This window comes from Anas acuta, chromosome 18 (genome assembly GCF_963932015.1).
Source record: "Anas acuta chromosome 18, bAnaAcu1.1, whole genome shotgun sequence".
NCBI lineage: Eukaryota > Metazoa > Chordata > Aves > Anseriformes > Anatidae > Anas > Anas acuta.
This window is the reverse complement of record NC_088996.1, coordinates 7,100,637-7,119,196: the sequence shown is the minus strand read 5'-3', so window position 1 is coordinate 7,119,196 and position 18,560 is coordinate 7,100,637. Positions and strand designations below refer to the sequence as shown.

General features: G+C 46.8%; 1 protein-coding gene across 7 annotated transcripts in view; it reads left to right on the top strand.

The window, feature by feature from the left end:
- RHBDL3 (rhomboid like 3) overlaps positions 1–18,560 on the top strand; it is a 64,978-nt gene that overhangs the window by 1,150 nt on the left and 45,268 nt on the right. Inside the window, exons 1-2 of one of the 7 annotated variants that reach the window (XM_068655074.1) lie at positions 15,720–15,863; positions 15,941–16,115. The exons of 4 other annotated variants lie outside the window; for them this stretch is intronic. In XM_068655074.1, coding sequence (XP_068511175.1) covers positions 16,104–16,115 — 12 coding nt within the window. In that variant the 5' untranslated portion in view covers positions 15,720–15,863; positions 15,941–16,103. Of the gene's footprint in view, positions 1–3,354; positions 3,379–15,719; positions 16,116–18,560 lie in introns of those variants that run through there. 2 more of the 7 variants (XM_068655071.1, XM_068655073.1) reach the window with 2 other exon arrangements.

Sequence of the window (18,560 nt, the reverse complement as noted above, 5' to 3'; positions counted from 1 at the left end):
GGGGGGCTCCGGCAGCCGCCGGGCCGGCCCCGTCCTGGGGCTTAGTCCCCTTCTCCCCCTGTTCGCCCCAGCCCGGAGCCCCCCGGTACTGCCCCGCCGGGCTCCTTGGCCGCCCGCACCCGGCTGCCAGCGAGCTGCGGCTGGCTGGGCAGGGCAGGGCTGGGGGCAGAGGGACCGGGCTGCGGGCAGAGGCGGCTCTAGAGGCAGGAGAGGGGCTGATGTCTGGGCTTGAGGGGCTTCCTGGGGACAGCGAGCTTCTCCAGAGTCCCAGCTACTCGGAGGGTGACAGATGTGGAACACCCCCGTTCTTAAGAACCTGTTCCCTCTTCCAGCCCACGATCTACAAACAGAGGAGGAAGTTTTTTTTTCGTGTTTTTTTTTTTTTTTTTTTTTTTTTTCCACGCAAGTTTGGCAGGGCTGATAGCCTCTCTCCACCCTCTGAGCTGTGATTTCACCCGGGGATGGGTTAACTTGGTGCTGTCTCTCCTCTGCTCACCCAGCCTAGAAGGACACCGAGTGGTCCTGCGTGCTTTGAATCAGCTCCTGCCAGGCTGAGCAGCAAAGCCTGCAGAGCTGAGGTGGTAGTTCTGCATCTGCCGGTGCTGGAGGCAGGAACTCGCTGTGCACCTGTCTGGGAGGGAGTGAATGTGAACAGATCTGCATTCCTGGTGCAGCCCTGGACTGCTTGCAGCTCTCCTTCCCAGCAAACTCTGCTGGGATGAGGGCTGTGCAAAGCCTCTGCTCAGTCTGCAGAGGTAAGCGCAGGCTCTGTTCCTGCCTGTGGAGGGATGAAGCAGTGATACTGAATGTCTTGCTGAAGTGAGCTGTCTCCCAGACCTTGCACAGGCACGAAAGGGGTGCTGGTAAACTAAGCCTACCACAATGGCACATCCTCTTTGGCCTCTACTTTTATGATGCTGCTAAAGGAACCTGCAGGGGGCTGCTTAAGGGCAGCACCTGCTCCTGCTCCTCTGGTCCTTCCTTCTGAATCCCCTAGAATTCGGTTGCTGAATTTTCCTCCCAGAGGGCAAGCACAGGAAGTGCACTTGCTTGGTAGAGCTGCTTTCCCCAGGCTGTAATCCTGAGCGCTGCACGTTCAGCAGGGAACATGTGATGCAGTTTGTACTCTGCTGTAACACTGCTGGGCAGTCTGCACTGGAGCATGCCTGAGCAGGGGTACGTGTAGTTTTCATTGGGAAAGGATGGTTTTCCAGGAGTCCAGGTTTCCAAATCCCTGTGCTTGCTTATTTCAGACTGTGACCTTTTATTCCCTGACAAATTTTGTGCTTGTCTGGATGGTCTACAAGTAAGATTTCCTGTTGTGATACACATGGGCCCCTTGGAGTTCCTCCAGCCTCTACAAGAATGCAGCCATTAGCAATTTGATCCTGCCAGGGGCCCAGGAGAAGCTGAGTGCCTGGCAGGATTGGGCTCCTGAGACAGTAGACAGGCTGTGAGCTTTCCTTGGTGAAATCCAGATTCTCATCCTAGTTCTGCTGCTGATGCACTGCTTGACCTTGAGGTAGGACAGCCTGGGTCTGGTCCAGCTTGTGGTGTCCTACTATTACTTACCTTGGGATCTGCATTATTATTTGACTCTTGTGCCTTGTTTTCTGCAGTCGAGAAAACAGAGCCAGAGCCCACAGTTGCATTTGCTTATGAGAAGCTGCTGAGACCTGGCAATAGATGGATGATATGACAGAAGCTTGAGGTATCATGTATCATCTGCAAGTCAGAAGAGCAGGAAGTGGTATAAATGCCCTCCTTCTCCACAGCCAAGGATTTCCTGCTGAAACAAGCAGGCTGCAAGCTACAGAGCATCATCTCTGAAAATTCAAACTGCTCTGTGCCCCCCGAGACCTTACTGGGAGTTGATTTTCTATTATTACATTTGAGAGCTTGATGTAAGCTCTTTGGTTTGGCCAGCAAGAACTGTCACAAGGTCAGTTCTTTATATGTTGTTAACCACAAAAATATTACACTGTGGATGTTTGGCTGTCACAGCCCTGACAGCGTGTAACAGCTCAGCTGTGATGTCATTACAGCTCTTGGAGCAGCGTTCCACAAAGCCAGCACTGAGGCAGTCCCAAAATGTTCTGCTTAAAGCGCTGGGCTGATTTATGATGATAAATGGGAGTTTATAAATGGATGGGGACATGGGGAGGAGGGGAGCCAGCAGCTGAACTGATTAAATTCAATGGCCTGATACCCCACTGTCTCTCCAGTCAGTTCTGCTTTAGATTTGCCTACCATGTGAAAGGAAATATTCTTGGGAGGACTGGGTAAGGCTCTCACCAGAGCTCTGCTTTGCATATAGCATAGTGAGGAGACTTGTTTTTATGAGGCTCATGTTTGTTATTATTTTTCTCATTTTGTTTTTCTAGGAAGATATATGAGGCAGAAACAAAGTGTTGTGCTCAACAACACGCTTCAGACAAGAGAACTGGGAATGTGCAGGTTTTTTCAGGGGGAATCTAAGCAGTGGTTACCTGGATCACTGTTGCCCCATGGAAGTTTATCTCTTCTCAGCTGACCCCAAATCCAAGAGCTAGGAGAGAGAAGTAAGCACTTCATTAGGAATTGCCTCAGTTCTGTGGGGCTGTGTGGTTTGACATTGGTCTTTGTACAGAGCATAAACCAGAGCCAGTCATCAGCTTGTTTTTTCTGTTCCCAAGTGACAAGGACTGGTGGAGTGTTCACGTGGCTGTCTGCACTGAAGAGGACCTTTCTGTGCACAGCTTTTCAGGCAGATCTGGAACAAAAATTGTAGGGGTAAATATAGTCCCAGGCATCCCTCTTTACAACTTGTGCAAGAGGAATTATCCGTTTTCCAGCTGTGGACATGTGAGGCTCAGAGAACTGATGGGTTATCAAAGGCTTGCAGCAAGTCCCTGCCAGAGTTAGGAGCAGGCAAGGCTCTGACAACCAGAGAGGGCAGTCTGTGGGTCACGGTTGGGCCACAGGATCTTAGAAAGTGATCTGAAAAAACATTGCTAACTCCTCCCTCCCCTCAATATCCAAGCTGTCTTGATCCCTGTGGATAAAAAGCCTTTTATTCCTTACTTGCTCACAAGTAGTCAAAGCAGAAGAAAACAGAATTAACACATGAATGTTCCGAGTTTGTCTTAATTTGGATTTGTAAATGAAAACTGTACTCCCTGTGGTTGGTAGATTCTCCCTGCCTCCTCCCCCGGAAGGATAGGTGATTCTGGGATGAAGAAGGCTGTTGGAAATGGCACTAGATCATTTGGTTATTTCTCTGTTAGAATATACTTCTACAGTTTGCTGTGTGTTAATGTCGTTGCTCTCATACCTTCTTTTTCTTTTTTTCTTCCCTTATGCATTGCCTCTCAGCACTGGAAAGCCCTATTTGATCAGGTATGTGAACAACTGATGTATTGTCTCTGTCTTATGAGCAAACAGTGTAGCCCGCACTTAATTTCCTCTGTACTAGATTTTCCGTGCTTTTACCATACAATTTAGGAGCTCCATGTTCCTGATTCCCAGGGTGCTGGTGTGCAACTCGTTATTGTCATTAATGCTTTGGGCCTTTCTCTCAGTTTCTCATCAGAGCAGCCAGGAGGAGAAGCGGGCCCAGGCTGACCATCCCTTGTAGCACAGGGGCTGAGCCGAGGCGCTGCAGCAGGTGCTCTGACTGCTGCCAGCTGCACTATCCCTGCTCTGGGGATTAAAGGATCGCCTACTCTTTGAGGCAGGCAAACTACGACCTGTAAAACCAGCACCGTGTTCTGTGAAATGGTTCCCCAGCTGCTGAACTGACTTCTGCATGATAGCATCTATTTGATCCAGGGGAGGACCTGCAGCTTTTAACTTCCACAGAATTAGCAAAGTATCTGCTTCTGTACCAAAGGCTGTGGTTGTACCCGACAAATGCCATTGGTCAGATCCATAGCTGGCTGAGATCCACACAGCTCTATAGAGCTCTGAGTTATAGCTGCTGAGAATTTGGGTTGTGGATTCTAGCTTGTAAATTATGCTTTTAGCTGCTTTAACTGACATGTTTGCTTTGTGGTGTTCTTTCCATCTGCCAGGCTGAAATGTGAAGCAGCTATAAACTGAAGGATTTTTCTAGGGTTGACTTGCTTTTAAGCTGCGCCGCTCTCTGGATGTCATAAACTTTTGTGCTGTTGTGTGTGTGTGTAAATGTCACCTACTGTAAGCGAACTTACTCTGATGCTGATGTTGACCTGGCAATCCTAAAGTTCTGAAGGATTTTTGTCCCCACTTTACAAGGTGGTGATTCTTGCTTCTACAGCTGAAGGCTGTAGTGCAGTCTCTGTGAAAGGATGTCCTCGGTATCGTGGGGGTCTTGCTGTCGTTCAGCTAACAACTGGACTGCCTGCTCTGATGAGTGCTCGTTTGTAGGCAGTTAGCTGTGACTAACTGTTAATCCACGTGTCTGGACTGCAGTTCGTTTGTTGTTGTACAGTCAAGCAACTGGCAGTTGGGAATTAGATTACTCTAATTGTTGATCGCACCTAAATTGCGTGGTGTATTTGAATTTGCTGGTGCTCAGAGGGAATGGTGACACTCAGAAGACTGATTCAAGATAAATTGTTTGTGGTCTGAGCTGAATGTTTCAGCCACTTGGAATTCTCTTCTGTCTTGAAAGTTGGCCTTAATTTGAAGTCTGATTCTACAAGCATCCTTTGAAGTCATTGAGTCCTTGTGGGATGGGGATCTTGGCTGGTAGCTACCTCAGGCTCAAAGAGAGGAATGGGTAATTTCCCATTGGACTTGCTTGCATAGTAGAGGTCTTTTTTTTTTTTCCTTTTTTCTCCCCTCCCTGCCCTGTTTTTTTGTCTAAGGGAGGGGAGTTTGACTGTTGGATTTACTGAAAATTACCACAGAAACAAGGGAATGGGCTGCAAAAGCTGATAATTAGCTATGTTTCAATTAGGGCTGCAGTGGAAATTTAAGCCTCGTCTGTAAGGCTTTATTACCAAAGAGAATGCAACCTGTGACAACTAGTTGTAAGTCCTGAATAAATCAATAACGTCCTTGTTGCCTGTGGGCAAAGCCAAGGCGCTGACGTCTTCCTTGAGCACAGTATCAGCAATGCAATGCAATTAGCCCTGCAGCGAATCGCAAGATGCTGTTTGTCATGGAACAAGGTTGCTGTTCCCAGCAGCTCCGTGCTGGTAGGAGAGGGGAGCATTTTGTTTAGCTCTGACTGGCATCCCTGTGAAACACGATAATGTCTTAATAGCTAGAGAAAGTCTGCGCGTTGAAACTCAGAAGAGTTGCAGCTCTCGCTGGGTGGTATGACCTGGCCTGACGTATGTGCAGAGTGGAAATGGGTGACCAAAGATTGATGTGCCCCTTGTCTTTGTGACTCATGGGCTGGGACTAAGGCTTAAGTCACACACTGTGCTGGGACGCAGGGGCTCCAGTGTTCACGTCCTCCCCAGAGAGCAGCAGAATGAGGGAAGACCCTGGAGGATGTGTTAGAGCAGTTGGGAATTCACGGGCTGGGAGTCTGCAAGTCTCCTGTTTCCAGGGTGATTTACGGTGATGGTAAATGATGCAAAGGAGGGGGCAGTAATCCCTCCCCTCCTCGCCTTTGGTGGGGGGACAGGTGTTGAAACTGGTAGTAATGCTTTTTCTTTTCCTGGGGGGAGGTATTTTTACAAAACTTTCATTTAGGTTTACTGACAAAAAAGCAGTTTTATGTATAGACATACAAAATTTATAGGGTTCTTTTAGGGTTCTTTTTTTTCTTGACAAAAATTGCTGCTCAACCATAAAACAATGTGGTTTTTTTTTTTGTTTGTTTTTGTTTTGCTTTGTTTTTCTTGTTTATTTTGGGGGAGAGGAGTGAATGACAATGATTTCTGGGGGAAATTTACTATTCATTTTGATCCAGCTCTATTCTGTCATGCTGGGAACTGTCAGTGAGTGACACCAGTATCTCCAGCCACTGTCAGATTGCTTTAAAGAAGAACTGAAATTTGGCAAAACGTTAGGTCCAGCTCTGCTTCCTAGGCTTCAAGGCTCAAATAAGCCCCTCCCAGAGTAAAATCCTGAGTACTAAAGCTCCTTCTGTGTTTAGTGGGGTCAAGACTTCACCCAAGTGTTTGGGAGCAGGCAGACAGGCGGCTTCTCAGTGATGCTGCCAGGAAGTTACGGTACAGCTGCTGCTTCATGCCATGCTAAAAGATGCATTTTTTATTCTGAGGCCACGGCCCTTGGGCAGCTCTAACTCACTTTTATACGGGAACTTTTATAGGGATTCATACATTTATTTATTGCGCTCATAAACACCCTCCACCCACACACACACATTAGCTCCGCATCTGCTGCCTTCTGCAGAGCCTGCACTGTCACTGAGTGCTCCTCACACGCTGTCTCTGTGTGGAATCCAAGCTCCAAGCAGAGCATGACATTGCCTCTCTCCATTCCTACACAGTCACTTGGGGGTTTATTTTATTTGTTCTTCACTGGCCAAACAATTTTGTTGTTGTTGTTAATCTTCAGGTTAACTTAGAAGTGAGACAATTCCAGTAGCACATCCTGGCAATTTCACCCTTCTCTGTGCCGTTAAGCTCTCTAGTTAATTCCCTTGCATGCAGACATGAGAACATCTCACTGAAGCCAAGTCATACGATGGCTAGACAGTGAGACTGCAGGCAGGTCTTCTGTGGGACTGACAGTTCCTGCTTGCTGCATCCTTTATAAGGCCTTGGGTGCCCTTCTTTGCCTTAGTGTCCCCAACGTCCCTGCTTTAGAGATGACTGCAACTAATCGGTATTATCCAGCCCTTGGCCGTGCTGGGTGAAAGGGACTATCTAAGAGGATGGTGTTGGTTATTAGGACAGACCTGCCTTCTGAAGGTGGCTTTTAGCTTTGTTAGATACCAAGAGCTTGTGTCATCTCTGTCTGTCCCATCCCCATGGCTGCTGAGATTTTGAGGGTGAATTAACATTATCAGCCCTCATCTTGGAGAGCTCGCTTCTTCTCACCCATACCCTGGTTTGTAGTCATGACAACAAACTGGTTTTAAATAGCCACACACAAAACTTTCCCAAAAGACCCTCCTCACCGGCTCAGCACCTCGATTCTATTGCTTATCAATACAGGCTGTGTTTTTGTTGCAGCTGCTTTAGGAATCCTGGATTCTTTCCTGAGACTTGTACGTGGGTGTGATGGCAACAGATGAACAGAGTTTATGGGGAATAGAGAGAGGTGCCAAGTTACCCGCTCTGTGTAGGCAGCTAATGGAAAGCTTGAGCTCAGAAATGAGGCTGTAGAGCTACTCTGGACCAGACGTGCACTTGTCAGGAAGAGTTCAGTTGCTGACACTACCAGCAGTGGGTGCAGCTGAACCTGCTCTGCCACAGTCTCTAAAGCATGAAAATACGCCGACCTTGCAGGCATCTTAAATCCACTGTTTCCTGCACTACTGAAATTGCAAAGCAATCCATAAAATCGGGCCAGCTATGATCATGGTTGGTGGTAACTGAGAAAGGGAATAATTTTGAACTCAACTATCTTTTATGTTAACCATGTCCCTTTTCTCAGGATAGCCTTTAACACAGGCAGGACGAGCTGTTTCTCACGGTATAAAAGAAATTCCAGTTTGTTTACTGGGGCACTGTTGAGCTAAACATCACACGCCCCTTTGAAAAGTTCCCTGACTATTGTTACTGGCTAACCCCTGCTGGCGGCGGCTGGAAGACCTTGACAGGCAGGTCTCTGAGCTCCAGGCAGTGGTTTGTGTCTGGAGACTTTACTGTTTTTTTCTGACAAATCGCTTGTGTCTTCCCGCTGGTTTGTGTGGGACCCTGGGAGTGGGAGAAGGAGAAACTGAGATGAAGAGTAGGAAACAGTATCTGTGGGAGCAGCAGCATGGGCAGGAGGTTTGATCACAGGGTCATATACTGCTTTCGTGCCCTTACCTGGATTTTGGGCTGTTGCTGTCTCTTTAGGTTAGGGCTTATCAGGACATTGTGTCCACACCGGAGCAGAATGTTGCTGCAAAGAGGAGGTTAGAGAAACTGAAGATAGGAAATAGGCGTAACCTGTTACTGTATCTCCTAACAAGGACTGGAAAATCAGAGGTGCTGGTGGCCAGACTGTCCGTGGCAATAAAAGATTAGCATCCAGGCACTACAGCCAGGGTCTGCCTGGTCTGTTTTATTAGACATTTCTGTGAATGTGGCAAGAAACTTGCTTCTTTTTACCCTCCCCTCCACCAAGCTGTGCCTTGTATAGTAGAAAGACACTCTAAAAGCTACAAGGGTCTCTTGGCAATGCACAGAGGGGGTTCTGCATCTGCCCCACGCCTTGAAGTCTAATCTCATTTACAGTTGTCAGCGTGGGCTGCTGGAGGAGATGAAAGGCAGAGGACAAGGAGGGAGAATAGATTAGCCTTGAGCAGAGGGCACTGGGAGTGCACCTGCCTCTGCCCCGCTACCTTGAGGAGGGGAGTCAGTGGCAGCTGGGCATGTGTCATCTGCTGCTCTTTGAGGCGCCCAGCCATGGAGCACACGATTAATGACTCAAGGGGGTGGGCTTTTGTGAGCGATAAAGCCCTGGGATTTAGGCGAGGCTCTCAGGCCTTTTTTTCCGAGCAACGCTATCACTTTACATTTCTCAAGTGGCGTTTTGGGAGCAGGGAGCTGCTGTCTGTGACCACAATGCTTGTCTTTCTCCTCCCTCCCCAAACTGCGCTGACCTTTGTCATGCAGCATTAACCCTTTGACTCCTTCACTTTGGGTTGTGGGGTTGGGAAGAAAAGAGTCCCTTCAAATTCATTGCCCTGTAGACAGACTTGAAGGGAAGAATGGGCTGGCGAGAGAATCTGTTCTTGCCGAGGGAGGTTGGTTTGATGATACTGTCTGGATTATCAGCCCCTTGCTGCCTTCTGCCAGGGGACTTTTTGAATGCATGAGCCCCCAGGAAAAGGGGGAAAGGAATTTTTCCTTCCTTCGGTCAAGGAGGGAAACTGAGGCGCTGACCAGCTAATGTCTGAGAGACTCCCCTCTGCAGGGTACTGCCTGGTCTTCCACCCTGCCAGGGTTAGCCTGATTCTGTCCCCAGTGCTGTTATGGTAGACAGCAATCTCCTAGCACTTTAAGCCTTATAGCCACATTTGGCTGTTAGTCACGATACCCTGGAGTGATAACCCAGCATGAGAAAGCTACCTGCAGGTCATTAATCTTCCCACTTCTTGCAAGGTGAACAGCAAACATTCCCCAAGTTCCTCCTTAATATTCCAGCACACTGAGCAGCAGCCAGCCCCCAAGCTGTGTATGAGTCTCTGGGTTTGTATTTATACCTTCCCTGCAGCACGAATGGGTTGGGATTGGCCGTGCCATCTCCCCTTTCCCTGGCTACCAGAATACTCCTCATCCCCACCAGCCCTTACGCAGACATTCGGCCTTGCTTGATAGCCTTAAGCATGAAGCTGGGCGTAGAAGCCGTCAGCAGGAACCAGACAGCAGCAGCAGCGTAACAAATGCAACGCTGTTAAGCTTGTGCTGGTAGAAGGAGGCTTCTCCTGAAATGTTTAAAGGAATCATAACAAACACACTGAAAAAGCACATGGAAGCTGAGTCAGTCTTACACAGCCCGTGAGTTACTGGCAGCTTGATGTCTCTAGATTTGTAAAAGCCTCAGGAGGCTTCCTACTCATTACACATTTGTGTACCTTCCATGGCTGAGCTGCCTGGAAACCTTCAGCGTCCGAGAGGGAGAGCAAGCTGCATTCAGACCCTTGTCTCTGCTGCCGCCAGATCCCAGCTGCAGCGAGAGGCTTTGGTAGCCTACACTTTGCCATTACAGCTGAATATGCGGACTGGTTTTTAGGCACAGAGATCCTTGCTAATGCATTGTTCTCAAATCCTGTCTTGCACATAGAAAATCACTGAAGCAATAAGAACATTTAAGCCTGCACATTTAAAAAGAAAGGAGGGGGAAAAAGCTGTAAACAGAGACTGGGTTGATCCTGGAAATCAGCTAGTGCATTGTCTATGTAGCATGCGCTCTGTTATGATGGGAGAGGGAGAGATCATCCTGTCTCCAGAGGAACAAACCCAGCTGCTTAGAGAATTGAAACAGGTTGGAGGTGCTTTTCCAAGCCATTATCACTCATGCCTGTAACATTTACAGGCTTTTAAAGTTGCTCTCCACCAGACCTAGAAAGCAAGTGTTTCTTCTCTGTGGTAGGAAGTATGATGGTCTTGCTGCTTTCCTGTATTTGCACTCAGCGCGAATGTACCGGGGCACGTTTGCAAATTAAATGCAGTAGTGGGCGTGTTTGAGTTTGGCAGCAGCCAAAGAAGCTGTGATCACTCTCCACCTCCTCACTAGGTATCGTACAATGTGTTGGTCTGAAACCAGCTTGCTACCAACACACCATGAGACAAAGTTGATGGGGTGCAGACAACAGGCTGTTTTCTTGCAGCATCATACTTACGCTGCTGAGGAAATCTGAGCTCTGATTCCTCTGGAATTTTGTGTGATTCAAACCTTGTAGTATTGTAGTTCAGGCTCTAGCACCTGGAAGAGTCACTGCTATATCCCTCTCCTCTCCTGATCTCTGGAGTGGTGGCTTACCCCCAGTTCAGCTTCTCATGGCGATGCTGGGGCTATTTTATCACCAGAGACAACGTCATGCTGGAATGTGTAGTGAAGTCCTGAATGTTTGAGATCACACCCGTCCTGATGTGTTTTTTTTTGTTTTTTTTGAGACCAGTCGTGATTTTCTCTGCCCTGGCCAGGTTCCACCTGGCTAATTGTACTTCCCTGACAGCGTTGTAATTTCAAGTGGAAAAGTTGGCTTTATGTTATTAGTTGTACAGGGCAAAGTTTTTCCAGTGGCCTCCATGAGATCTGACCATCCAGCTCCCTGAAGCTCCTCTGAACTGTCTTGTGGTTTTGTTATTTTGGTGTGTGTGTGTGTGTGTGTGTTTGGGGGATTGGTTTTATTTCTGAGCAGATGCTCTGTTGGAGTAGAACTGTCTAGAAACATTTTTTTTTATTTTTTTTTTTTGTTGCCTTGGGCTGTCTTGTACAAGGGCTGCTGTTGCTCTCTCAGCTGTTCTGCAACCAACCCAGAACTTCCCAATAGAAACTTCTCTTTCTTGTATGAAAAGCACAAACCAGTAAAGAAATGTAGATCCTTTGGTAGTGACCTTAATTAGCAGTGATTCATTATGGGGCTGTTCGCTTCGCCAGGGAATCGTGAATGCACAGAAGTCTCACTTGGACCTTGAGTTCCTTCAGCTCTAAAAATGAAATTCCCAGCACTAGCAAGATGCAGAGAATATGTGTATTCTTAGTATATTCCTGTTGCTTAGGAACAGCTGTCTGCAGTGACCCTGTGTTGCTGGTGAGAAGAGTAATGATGTATGAAACTGATGTTAAACAAGCAAGATCAATCTTCCCCCAAAGAACTGTTCTTCATGTTCTTTGATACTCGACATCCTCTGTAAGCAGTGCATGCTCTGGAGTTTCCGTAGTTGCACAAGCAAAAAATAAGCGAGGCTGCTGGAGGCAAAGCTGTTTGTGGCTACCAACAAACCTCTGGCCGCGTGCGCTTCTTCAAGGCACTGTTCCCCAAGGAAATGCAACTTCTGCCTCTGCAATCCTTTGTGATTAGGTGCCAGTGATGATGGAGATCTTGCTTTGTGTAGCATACTCGTTTGTGATGTGTAATTGTAGTGGAACTGCTTGCTGATGACAGCCTACAGGCAGTGAGCCATAATCCTCCATGTTTACTCCTTGACAGAGAAAGGATCAATATTCTATAAGGTGGAAAATGGAAGGTTTCACAAAAACAACTGGAGGACTTTATCCTGTGTGCTCTGACTTTGCCTAGCAGAGCACCTGAAAACAATCGTGATGGGTGTCCCAGGCCCATTCTATGCCTAACATCAATTGTATGGTTTGCTGGGGCTGACAGCAGAATGGTGTGCCTCCTTTGGCATTTGGAGAGCAAAGTTGTTTTTTTAGATTTTCTTCCTGGCCCTGAAATGGAGCCAAACACCCATTTCCCTCCACTGGCTTCCCTGCCACAGGTTTACTTAACCCTCACGCTGAGAAATGATGGCAAGTGGGCTTACGCATCTTGGCCTCTGCAGAATGATGTTGCTTTTTTGTTGTTTGCACTGGGGAGGAAAATGAAAGTGTTTGTTGTGGTTCTTTCCTCTGAACTGCTGCCTCTTCTCACAGCTACTCCCTCTTGGCTGCTAACAGAGGAGCTGCTTTTGCACGCGGTCTTGTTAGGACTGGAGTTATGTCTCTGGGTTCTCCTCCCCATTAGCAGGGAGGCACAAACGTTTTTCCTTCACATGTCCTGTAACAGCAGTATTTATTTTTTTGAGAAATGTTTGGCTTGCATTTATTGGTGCGTTTAGGCAGTCCCCTTGGGGAGATGATGCTCCTGTTGCTGCTGTGTGAGCTGTGCCTGGAGACCATGGCTGAAGGGATAACTTCCTTCCAGCCTCAGTGCTGTGTCTGAGGAATCTTTATTGACTTGTGTGTTTGCTTCGTCACACTTTTGACTTGCGACCCCTGGGAATTATCTGGGAATGTCTCAGTGTCTATGAGTATGTGTGTAGGGTTGCTTGCATAGCTACAGCATGTCCTGGTGTTGTCTCTTCTAAAACTCTATAAATTACCGTGTACTTTGGCTTCTCCAGAGGATTTTGCAGTGCTGGGCATCCCTACCATAGTTGGTTTTTGTCTGGAGGGTGACTATTGCACTGCTGTCCAGTCAGTCTGGATCCCAGAGGCTGTACTGTACTGTGCTGGCTTCCTTGTGTCTTTTTCACCTCTTGGAACCGCCAGTCTGCATTCAGTGTCTGCTATAGCCCTGGGAGAGGCCGAAGGCACATCTAGTTACGAACGAGGACTGTGGCCAGTTTATCTACCTGTCAGGCTAGATAGGAAACAGCTTCTGTGGCAGGGACAGCAGCACCTTCATGGGTATAGGTGGGAGCTGAAGCTGGTGGTGGTGTAGATGCTGCAGTCAGGATCTGCAGTGAAACAGGTGCCTAGGGTGACTTCTCCCAGGGTGTTGATAGCTGGAAAGTCTCTCAAAGAGTTGTCATGTGTGTCTGAAACAGATCTTGCCGCCTTATTCCCTCTGGCCTCAGAGCTGAGAGCTGCCCTTGCTGCATTGATTTATGGGATCGTTTAGGACTGGTGCTGGTGGCCAAGAAGAGCTGGAGCAGGAAGTCATTTGCTAGATGCTGATTTATGTTTATAGCAAACAGTCCTGAAAAGCACAGTGAGAATTTTCTGGACCTTGCACAGTTCCAACTGGCTGTTAGCTCCAGGCTGTTATTTGACCATGTGGAGTAATAAAACCAGGAAAACTAATTAACTTTTGGGGCTACCACAAAACAAACTACTTCATGCAAAAAAATTACTCTGCACTTGCAAGCAACAGTGACTTTATGGGCTCATAAGCCTGTATTTAATGACCAAGCATGTAGTACGATGCATTCCTTTTGCTGGCTTCTAAGGCCAAACAGCATATGATGGGCTCTGCCACTGCTGAGGATCTGAATACCAGCTTGGGGTAATGTTCTCTTTCATCCTTATTAATTATGTAGTTGATGTGTGGGTGGAGGTTTGACACAAAGCTGCATTAGATGGTTTCTTGTAGTCTGAACCAACCTGAATTACACACAGGCAGCCTGAGCCAAAGCAGTTCATTCAAGGAAGGATGCTTTCCGCAGTGCGAGTTCTGGAGGCTTTCTGAGGTCGCTGTGCTTGCTGTTCCCAGCGAAGCTGTAGCTGAATGAGCTCTCTCCCAGTGGGGACACTGAGGTGTTTTTCTGATGTTAGCAGGGAAGCAGTCAGCCCTGATCAGGGCCTGCCTTCTCTGGTAAGGATTCTGTGTTTGTGCCAGTTGTGATGATTACATCAGAGAAGGGATATTTGAATGTTCCTGTATTGTTCCTTCTCATTGATGAGACATCTATCAGCATTATATAGCTGATCCAGCCTCTCTTATCCCGTACCGGTAGGGAGGGAGAGAATGGCTGGCCATGCTTCCACTCAGATTGCTAAAGTAGCCCTACTCCTGTCCCACCACTCCTGCGTTACTCAGTACCCCCTAGTTACTGGATATTTATGTGCCTGCATTTTTAGCGTCAGAGTTGTGTGTGCTGATTCCTCTTTTTCCTTTCCAGCGTCTATCAGTTTAGCTGGCAGCAGAGCTTTGGGCAGAGCCTTTGTTCACCAGTACACGTGATGCAGCTTTGCCATTCTCTTCTGATCAATAACTCTTCACCTCAGAGATCAGAGCTGGCTCTTTTTCAAAATATAAGGTGCTTTGGAGTAAACAGTGCAGTTGTTTGCTATATTTGAGATGGGCAGGCTTGAGCTCTGGTTCCTCAGAAAGTTAGATGTGATGTGTGGCCTGTCCTCCTCCCCTGGTGGAGAAGAGAGGGAGGAAGGCTGCATATTGTACCAGGTCTGCCTGCTGCCCCACTGCGTGGCTGTGGAATGAGGGAGCTTGTCTGGATCTATGTGCTGTGGGGGAAAGGTTGTGTTCTGGCCTGGTCTGTGCCCAGCTCTCAGCCAACCAGTGTCTTTTTCTCATATCTTAGTAAGACAGACATCATGGTGGCTGATAGAGGAGATGATACTTGGAATTTGAAAGAGAAAAGAACTCAAAGACAGAACTGAGATGTGATGGGACTTCTAAAGTATATATTTAAAAGTTTTCCCCTCTTTTTCTGGTGGATGCACTTGGATTGTCATGGTGCTCAGTTCCAGATACCATAGGTCTAGTCCAAGCTTTGGTTTTCTCCTCCAAGCTAAGTATTATTGCAGAGCTATTATTTGACCTAAAATAAGTGTGTGCATACTCGCTGCTACAGAATTCTGCTTTTTCACACATCAAATGAAGTCCCTGTAGATTTTCACCTCCCTCCCAGATCTGGCAGACAGCGAAAAAGGGAGCTATTTTTACTCTGAAATGTTCTGTTTCCAGTCCAGAGTATTAAATGTAGTTTTCTCCTGACAGGCTTCACGGCTGATTGCTATAAAACTCCATACCTTTAAAGAACGGATAAAGTTTCCTATAGGAAGGGCAAAAGTTCTGATTTTGGACGGTATTGATCACGGTCCCTTTGGGGAACTGAGAAACAGTGACAATTTCTGTCCTTGGACTGAAGAATTTACGGAGAAGAGGGAAGAATTTACTGTGAAGGAGGAAGAACTTAACAGAGGAGTGTAGCAGGACGCTTCAGAAAGCCCAGTGAGGTAGAGTGGTATTGGAGACCCAGTTCTCCTCCAGGAGATGACAGTCACTTGGTTAGGGATTGTTTTCTTAAAACGTTTCTGGCAACGAGAAGGATCAGCATCACTGGTAGAATGGCACTTGTGTACCTTTCATCTTTCTCTCGTTCTCACCACAGTTCTGTAATTGTATTGGAGTTACTGCTCCATCTGTCCTCTTGAAAGGCTGGCATATATCGCCCAGGAGAGAAGGTGATTTTCTGATCCACACGTTCTCCCCATCCAGAAGAAATGGGTATAGAAAAAATTTCTTCCTCTCCCTGCTGTTCTGTGCCTCACCTCACTATGATGGGTCAAAGGTGAGGTTACCTTCTAGAATTGGTTTGTCCTTCTGTGCTGACTGTCCTGCACCCACAGGTGTGATGAAGGGAATAGCAAGTCATCACTGTCAGGTGTAGACACTTGTCTAAGCAATAAGGACCAAGAACACTGGCTTCTTTTTGCCCTAAAGGGAGGAAGAGGGGCTGAGCAGATGTAGCGGTACAGGCAGGTTTAAGTCAGGCAAACGGCATGCTCAGTTTTGAAATGCAACTTGAGATCAGGACTTGAAGCTGGGCAATGGGCTGGATGCCTTTTATTTGGTGGGCATAAATCCCTAGTCAGGGACAATGTGCCCTGGTCAGTGCTGAACCCTGCTGTGTCTGTCCCCATCCCTCAGACACTGCAGGAGCTGATTCAGTGCAAAGCCCAGCCCAGCCCAGCTCTCTTCTGGCTCCTAGTTCTGAAGGTGTCATGTATGACAGCCCGGATGGTCTTTGTGCTGGTGGCCCTGTAAGTCCTTACCTGCCCTGCTGTGGCCTTCATTAGCAGAGTTACAGCTAATGAAACACAAGGTAAGGAGATCCTGCTTGCAGCTTTATGGGCAGAATTTTTCCTTGCTGAATAATTTTTCAGCACCCTGCACACACAGCCTTGGCTTTTGCTGTAAGGTTTACTTAATGTAGCCCATCAGTCACAGCATCCTTGCACCTGATGAGGTTTAATGGGGCTGCCAAGCTCTGGGCCCAGCTGACCACCTGCCCTGCGATGTGCTCCTCTCCTCTTCTGCCTTATGCAGCAGGGAAGCAACACCTCTTTCCTGGGGCTGGTTAGATCAAATTGATGTTTCTGACTGGCCTTCATCTCGATGGTGTTGCTTACCAGATGTGTCACTAAGCAGCAGCAGAGAGACCTAATGGCTCAGATCTGATTAACCTCTGTGACTTTATCCTGTGTCTTAATTGGATTATCTGGAGGGGTTTCACTGTTGCTGTTTTTTTTTTTTTTTTTTTTTTTTTTTTTTCTTAAACAGGTACTTATTGCTGTGACATGGGATGCAGGCAACCCTTCAGTCTTGGGATTGCCCCTCATTCCCCAAGGTGCTGCCTACCTGCATGGTGCTCAGTTAAGAGAAAGGAGAACATTTTTACAGGACACCTTCTCCTGTGTCCATCCTTCTGCCTGCAGCACCCAGTGAACTCTTCAACAGGCTTGAAATAGAAACTTTTCTCCTTGCCATAGCTGTAATTGGCTGTGGGTTGAGCACCGGCAAGGGTCATTCACCTATCCGAGATGACAGAAGCTGTACACACTGCTGAGAATATTTCTCTTACATCTGTTTCTAGATAGCAGTACACAGAGTGAAATGTAGGTGTGATATCAGATCACAGCTCTGTTCCATGAGGAATAATAGATGTACCAGTGCCAGTCGAGCTGTTACAAGATCAAAGGAGCACTTATATTAAGGCTGGTAATACTGCCTGGTTTGGCAAAAGGGCTGAGAATTTGTCTAGGGTTGTGGTGTATGTCCAGATAAACTGTCTTCCATTGTGAGGATCAGGCCTTTGAATTTAGTTGATGTGCAGTAGCATGGGTGTCAGTGACTTGGTGAATACGTAACTCAAAGGATGTTCCCTCCTTGCATGGGGCTTGAATGTGGTTCAGGTGTGAATGGTGCCATGCATGTAACTGGAGAGAGTTACAGTCTCTAAGTAGGGGGTTCAGTGTCTCATCGCATCTGGGTACCTTTATGGGGCATGTGTTTGTCAGACATGGACTTTGTGCTGCTTCTGTAAAGCAAATGTGATCATTAAGTTGAATTACGATGGACATTACTTTCCTTTTTTGGATTTAATGTATTCATGAATTTCTTGTCCAGTGGCCCCTCAGCAGCTTGCAGGCTGGATATGTAAATCGGTAGCTGCAGAGGATGACTGATCCTTTAATAGGTGGAATTTGATGCTCATAAAAATGAATGCTTTTAATGTCGCATGGCGATTTGCTTGAATTTTTAAGTTGCCTGAGGATCTTTTACTTGGAATTCAGTGGCTCAGGCTGCATTTGTTACAAAAACAATACAAATGGACAGGCTCTATGGTTTTAAAGGGGTGGCTGTTCTTTTGTCTGTGAGTATTGCTTACATTGTTTTTGTAACAAAAATTATTCCAAAGAAGCTGTGAAAATGTGAAATGCAATGATACTTGAAAACAAAGCACTGCAGTTCAAATTCACTGTGTCCACAGAAATATGTGTTCAGATACTGTTCTTCAGGAAAAGCCAAGTTTTCTTGGATACGTTTTCATTATTAGGCTTCTATGGAGGGATGTACAGGACTAAAAGGATGCAGTAGGTCCTTAAAGTAGGTACAGATCTGCCACTGTGTGGTTTTAAACACAGTGAAATCCTGGCCCCTCTGAAGGGGCCCCCTTTGCTTCCTTTGGGCCCCATGCTAATTTCATTACTGATTTCAGCAGGGTAAGGACTTCTCCTGATTTGGATTTTACAGTGGTTCTTCAGGCATGCAGACCTTAGAATATTTGATTTATTTTGCTGAGGATTTTATTAAAACAAACCCAGGCAGCATGCACCCCTTCCCAAGAAAGTGTTTATGTGATAAATCTTGTTTTTCAAGCACATGAGGTTGTGATGATGATAAGAGGCTGCAATCTGAAATCATTGTTGCTTGTTGCTTTTCCCTTGAGCACTAGGACACAAATACTTCAGCTCTTCATCATTTATTACAAACCTGGGCTGAGGAAGGACAGAAGCAAATACACAGAGAGAATGTTGTGTTACGCACTGTAAAACTGTGCCAAGGAGAAAGGAATATCCAGGCTCAAATTATCTCTTTCCCTGAGGCTTCAATGACTTATTTATTTATTTTTTCTAGGGTGGAATCCAGGCTTCAAGCCTAGCTAAGAGCCAGCATCTTTCTTGTCAGAAAAAATACTTTGCTAGCAAGTGTCTTCTCTGGTTACAGCCTCTCTAAATGATAATGATTTCAACTGAGTGGAGTTTGG